Raw genomic sequence first — 6,841 nt, forward strand, 5'->3', positions numbered from 1 at the left:
AACTGACTCTCATACAAAAAATAAAAAATAAAAATAAAACATATAGTGATGCTAACATACAAGCTAACCGACCACCTTATTAGTGTGCAGTTCCTCTATACAAAGATATGGTTTACAGAGAGAAGAAAAGGAAAAGGAAAAAAGAAAAAAGGGAACAATACAGTAGGAATAGAATTAAGTCATTAAACTAATAGAATCAATGAAGCACACTCTGAGACATTTCGTTTAAGTCCAATGTCCTTTCAGGTCTGATTTCTAGTTTTCTTTTCAAGCTGGTAAATTAGTTTGCAGTTAGGGTCAGTTGCCCCTGGTCTGCTGTGAAGGACAGTTCAGATTACCCTCCATTCAGCACTCTGGTCTATGTCTTTATCAAGCTTGTTTCTCCCATTTCGGTGTTGTTACCTTGAATCACCAGCAGGTGGTGCTATCTTAGCTGCTCACCCCAGAGGGGGTGGGGCCGGACAGGAACAAGATGGCTGCCTGCCTTAGGGCAGGCAACAGGAGCCTTCCAGTGGGCAGGACAGTCTCGGTCGCAGGAGAGGTGGCAGCGATCCCAGCAGATCTTCCCTGAAGGTGTTTGATGTGGATCGCCTGGGGCCAGGTGGTGTGATGTGCTACAGCCGTCACGGAGGCCACGGCAGCAGTGGCAGCAGTGGCGGTGGGGGGAGGGGCTGCGGCAGCAGTGGTGGCGGTGGCACCATTTGCGCCACAGTGTTAATATATTTTTTAACATCCCTTTTGATTTCTTCTTTGAGCCATTGGTTGTTCAAGAGTATAATTTTTAATTTTCTCATATTTGTAATTTTCCAGTTTTCTTCAGTTGATTTCTAGGTTTATTTCATTGTAGTCTAAAAGATATTTAGTTTTATTTCTATTTTTTAAAATTTGTTAAGACTTGTTTTGTGACCTAACATATGATCTATCCTGGAGAATGATCCATGTACACTTAAGAAGAATGGCTATTCTGGCTGTTGTGTGGAATGTTCTGTATGTCTGTTAGGTCTATTTGATGTATAGTGTTAAGTCCTCTGCTTTTTTACAGTATTGGCCTTATGTTCAGAGATTCTATCCATTATTGAACGTGGTGTATTGAAATCTCTTACTATTATTGTGATGCTGTTTGTTTCTCCCTTCAGTTCTGTCCTTGTTTGCTTCATATATTTAGATGCTCTGATGTTGAGTGCATATATATTTACAATTGTTATATCTTCCTGATGAATTGACTTTTTGTCATCATATAATGTCCTTCTTTAATTCTTGTGGTAGTTTTTGACTCAAAGTCTATTTTGTCTGATATGATGAGTATGGCCACCTCTGCTCACTTTTGACTACCATTTACATGGAATATCTTTTTCAATTCTTTCACCGTCAGTCTATGTGTGTCCTTACAACTGAGTCTCTTTTAGATAGCTGGATAGTTGGATATTATTTATTTTATCTATTCAGCTACTCTATGTCTTTTGGAGAGTTTGATATATTTATATTTAATGTAATTATTGATGGCAAAGGACTTATTACTGTCATTTGTCAAATATATTCTGTCTTGTAGCTCTTTTGTCTCTCACTCTTAGCTGTCTACCTTTGTGGTTTTTTTATAGTGACATGCTTTGATTTATTTCTAATTTTCCTCTGTATATCTTTTATAGGTATTTTCTTTGTGATTACCACAGGACATACATAAAACATCTTATAGTATAACAGTCTGTTTTCAGCTGATAACTTAAGTTTAGTCACATATACATGAGTGCTTTTTTGTTCTCTTGAATTTTTTATTATAGCATTCCATTCCTAATAGATTATTTTCTGTTAATTTTCTAAGAATATCAGTTATGGTGCTTTGAAGATTTTTCCTCCCTCCATGGTTTTTGTTTTCTTTAATTTGCTCTCTTTTCTATTTGTTTTTTTTTCTCTGTCTTTCACATTAGAGAATTTCCTCAGATACCTGACAATCCATGCTCAAATTTATGAGTAGGAACTAAAAAGCTGATTGAAAGTTCAGAAACAGTCACATCTTCAACTATGTATGACATTCTTCATCTTCTGACAGTGAGCCTCCAATATTCTACCAGGATTGGCGAGTTGCCTTTACTCTGTGTCATATTGTGGGGGAGGGTGTTTAAAGATCAAATTAATTTTTAACAGCCTCCAACCTACCCACCTTATTTTAACTTCATCCCTTCACATTTATTTCCAGGCATACTTGAAGCTGTCAGTTCCTGAACTATTTGAGGATTCTTAAGTAGAGACTGGATGGGTTCTTGGCTATCCTCACTGCTGGTTTAAGTTTCCACTTTCTTGAGTGTACTGAGTTGGTTCCTAGTCACCCAATTATTTTCTGGCTTCTGGAGTATGATTGCTATTGCCTCTTTTTCTTGTTCTTCCTGACTTTGTTGGTGTGTGTGTGTGTGTGTGTGTGTGTGTGTGTGTGTGTGTGTGTGTTTAAAGTCCTGTAGTTTTAAAGAGCTTTAAGGATGGAATGAAATTAAATGAATGCATTCAATTTACTTCTTATTTGAAACTAATTCTAACCATAATGAAAGAGTTGACTTACCACTCATGTGATATTTCTGTTGATTCTCAATTTGTATTAGGTATTATACCTGAAGAACCTTAGCCCTCGGGTGACTGAAAGAGATCTTGTCTCATTGTTCGCTCGGTTCCAGGAGAAAAAAGGACCTGCAATTCAATTCCGAATGATGACTGGACGAATGAGGGGCCAGGCTTTCATTACCTTTCCCAGTAAGTAGTTTCATCTAGATAATTCCTCGATTGCAGCTTCAGTTCACTAGAGACTACCTATAACTTCTCTGATCTAGATATAGCCCTTTGATTTCTCCACAGCACATGAGAAGAAGGGAAGAAAGGTAAAGAAAATATATTTTCAGTGTGGCTCTTTCCCCCTTTCTGTGCTTCCTCTCCTCCATTGACAGTACACGACCACCTTACCCCAATGTCCTCGATTTTCTCCAATCTAGATACTTCCTTCTTATTACTAAAATCTACTTTCCCTTGTCTGACAATAGTATTTATAGTTCACCTTACAATTCGATTACTCATTAACTAATACATTGGTATTTTGATTGGAACATGTATAATTTTCTTATGCCCGTTCCTTTAGGACTAAGTGACTACAAGCTAATATACTAATTTATTAGTAATTCACAATTAGTGGATGATGATACATTCCCCTAAATATACTTTGCATATTAATACATGGCTTTGATAATACAATTCAGAGGATGAATAATATAGGAAATTCAGATTCTATGACAGATCAGATAATATGTTTTTGGGGGGCAGCTGGGTAGGATCTATAGCTTTCTTTGTCCCTAAACTGTCATCATTTCTAAATAGCCTACTAAACTATGTGCAGTCAAGTATTTTTATACATAAGTATTGCCAACCCCCCCTCCATTGTTTTCATACAGTCCCATACTATCTTTCCTATCTTACTGAAGGTTTTAAAATCCTCTATACCAATGATTTTCAGTCTTTTCAAGTGTGAAAACCCCTTTTAAATTTAAAAAATATTTCATGGACCCCCACTAATACAATCCATTAATTGAAAAATGCATTAAAAAGGCTTTCTAAACTAAGTAGTTTTAAATGTATAGATGTTTTAGTAATTTTAATAGCAGCTATGCGCTTTTGAAAATTTGTAGAAAATATATATGAAACAAAAGTTGGTTTAGTCTAAAGAATTTGTCTGCTTATGATTCTGCAGACTCCTGACCATAATCCACACCTTCCTTATTTCCCACATCCAGGCTCTTAGACCCATGTGTTGGTTACTCCTGCTATACAATGTATATACACACTTCAAGCTTCTATATGCCTACAAGGGTCCTTAAACTTATTTGTCCCAATAAAGGCTCCAAGAACCACTCTTCTTCTGTAAGAAAAAAGTAGCAAAGTTCTCCAGTAACATGATAACTACTTTTATTTGTGTTATCAGTTTTGAAAATGATTTGATTCTCACAATACCTATAATCTGTTATCCAAGATAGTCTTGTGTATAATTAGTAATAGCTTTGACTTCTTTGGCACACTGCCTATATCCTTGTTTCTTGACCTATATATTTGAATTAGGTGATACCCTCCAACATTTATTTTGAGTTTTTATTGTCTTTGTTTTTAACCATTAATTTAATCTTGCAGAATTGAACAAAATTGGAGATTATAGAAAAGATGAGAAAATCAAATGACTGTATGGCCTTATAGCTTACATTTAACTCCAAGGCAAAACAACCTAAACTAGACTTGCAATAGAATTTAATTATTAAGTCCTATGTAAATTAATATTTTTTTCTTTCTCTTTAGATAAGGAGATAGCACAGCAAGCATTGCATCTAGTAAATGGATATAATCTACGTGGGAAAGTATTGGTGATAGAGTTTGGAAAGAACAAAAAGCAACGATCAGATCTCCAAGCTGCTTCTCTCGTATCATGTGCTACAAATAGCACTACAGAAATCAGTGGTAGTTAGAAGATATATAGATTGTGGGTCCTGGATGGTCTTTCTTGTGTCAGAATCTTGAATCTAAGATTTATGTATAGATAGCAACTTGTTTCGAGTTGAAGAAGAACTAACTGAGAGAGGAAAAACATAATTAGGACAATCTCTTTCAGCTTTTGGAGAGAATTGGTAGAAAAAAATTTCTGTAATCAAAGTTTATATAGAACAGACAGTATGCTAAGTATGAAGGGTAAAATACAAAGAGTACTATTTTCTCATGATGAATTACAAAGGATTATTTCTGAGGATTTTTTTTAAATCTTTATAGTTTTTTTAGGGTCTTCGACATTTGTCCCTAGAGGTAACATTTTTGCCAAGACCACCTCCTATATACACAACTAAGAAATGAATTAAATATTGAAATATTTATTTACTAGAGCCTATTTGTCCCTAATTTTATCTATGTGGTAAATAAAAGAGCAAGACCCCAGGCCTAAGGATCAACAAATGCTGTTAAGTCAAAACTATAATCACTAAGTACTTCCATAAGTCAGTATGGCATATTTAATGAATGCTTCACCACTAAGTTATCAGTCTTCAACAAGTTATATATTTTTCTAATGAAATATTTTAGATCAAAATATCAGTGTTCTTATGGCCATTTAAGCTAACTACCATTGAGTAATCATTGAATTCAAAGCAATAAATATTTAATCAGTGTCTAATATGTTAAATATTACACATATGAGTTTTAGAAGAGTAACATCCTAGCAAAGAATACCAAAAGCAAGAGAAAAGAAAGTGTTCTTTAGAAGAGAGGAAGCAAGAAGTCTTAAATATGCCAGTTGTTTCTTTATCATTGCTGGAGAATAAAAAGACAGCATAGTATAGAGAAGGTGATACAGACTTTGGAGTTAGGCCTCTGTTTAAAACTCACAGCCACACTTAATACTCTGTGACCTTGGTAAGTCACTTAATCTGAGCCTTACTTATTTCATTTATAAAGTGAGGATAATAATGCTACTTACCTCATTGAGTTGTGAGGATTAACTGAGATGACATCCAGGCTAAGGAACAAAGAGAAAAAATAATGAGTAAAAATGAACAGTGTATAGGACCTGTGAAACACCATTAAGCGTTGCCACATATGTGTGATAGGCATGCCAGAAAAAGAGAAAGAAAGAAGCAGAAAAATATTCCAAAAAATAAAGGCTATAAACACCACAAATTTGATGAGAAACATTAATATATACATCCCAGAAGCTTGGCAAACCCCAACTAGGATAAATAAAAAGAAATTCACAGACACATCACAAGAAAAATGCTAAAACCATAAGACAAAAAGAAAATCTTGACAGCAAGTAAGAAAAATGAACCATCGCTTACCAGGGAACCCCAATAAGATTAACAGCTCACTCCTTATCAGAAGCAATGGCAGTGTCAGTGGGATAACATTCAAAATGCTCAAAGAAAATAACCATCAACCAAGAATCTATATGCAATAAAACTGTTGTTCAAAAATGAAGATGAAATAAAACATTCCCATGTAATCAAAAATGAGGGAATTTGTTGCTGACAGACCTGACTTACAGAAAATACTAAAGGAAGTTCTTCAGGCTGAAAGCAAATGACCTCAGACAGTCATTTGAATCTACGCACACAAAGAACACAGGCAAAGATAATTATGTAATTATCAAAGATAGTCTATGCATTATTCTTTCTTATCTTAACTAATTTAAAAATCAGTTTTATAAAACAATTTGTATATAGTTGAATCGTTTGACCTACAGCATATAAAATGTAATATATTTGCCAATAACATGCCAGAGAAAGTGGGTGGATGCAAAACTGCATTGTATTAAAGAAATGATGCCAGATGATAACTCAACTCTACAGTAACAAATGAAGAGAACAGGAAATGGGAAATAAGAAGGTTAATCTTTAAAATTTATAAATATGTACTTGTTCTTTCTTCTCTCAGCTTCTTTTAAATATGTAAAATTACATCAAGTAATAATTATGGCAACATACGTTGGGTTTAAAACAACTATAGAAATATGTATAACAATAGTGCCACAAAATTGGGGGAAGCAATAGGTTTATATAGCAATAAGATTGTTATATATCACTGGAATTAAGGTATATATGTGAAACCTATTCAGTTTAGTTAAGATGTGTATGGTGAGCCCTAGAGCAACCACTAAGGAAATAAATTTAAGAATTAGGAAAAATATTGCCTGAGCCCACGGGTTCGAGACCCGCCTGGGTAACTTGGTGAGACCTCATCTCTACAATAAATCAAAAAAATTAACCGGGCGTGGTAGCGCGCCTATAGTTTGAGCCCAGCAGGTTGAGGCTGTGGTGGCCGGCAGTCTGGGCAACAG

The 6,841-nt window shown here is 34.9% G+C and overlaps 1 protein-coding gene across 2 annotated transcripts in view; it reads left to right on the plus strand.

The window, feature by feature from the left end:
* Nucleotides 1–4,895, plus strand: part of RBM41 (RNA binding motif protein 41) — a 62,856-nt gene extending 57,961 nt beyond the window's left edge. For both annotated transcript variants that reach the window (XM_021706346.1, XM_008072855.2), the window contains 2 exons: nt 2,592–2,739; nt 4,321–4,895. In XM_021706346.1, coding sequence (XP_021562021.1) covers nt 2,592–2,739; nt 4,321–4,487 — 315 coding nt within the window. In that variant the 3' untranslated portion in view covers nt 4,488–4,895. The remainder of the gene's footprint in view (nt 1–2,591; nt 2,740–4,320) is intronic.
* The last annotated feature ends 1,946 nt before the right edge of the window (nt 4,896–6,841 follow it).

This window comes from Carlito syrichta, unplaced genomic scaffold, assembly GCF_000164805.1.
Source record: "Carlito syrichta isolate Samal-C Ts95f unplaced genomic scaffold, Tarsius_syrichta-2.0.1 Scaffold315473, whole genome shotgun sequence".
Lineage (NCBI taxonomy): Eukaryota > Metazoa > Chordata > Mammalia > Primates > Tarsiidae > Carlito > Carlito syrichta.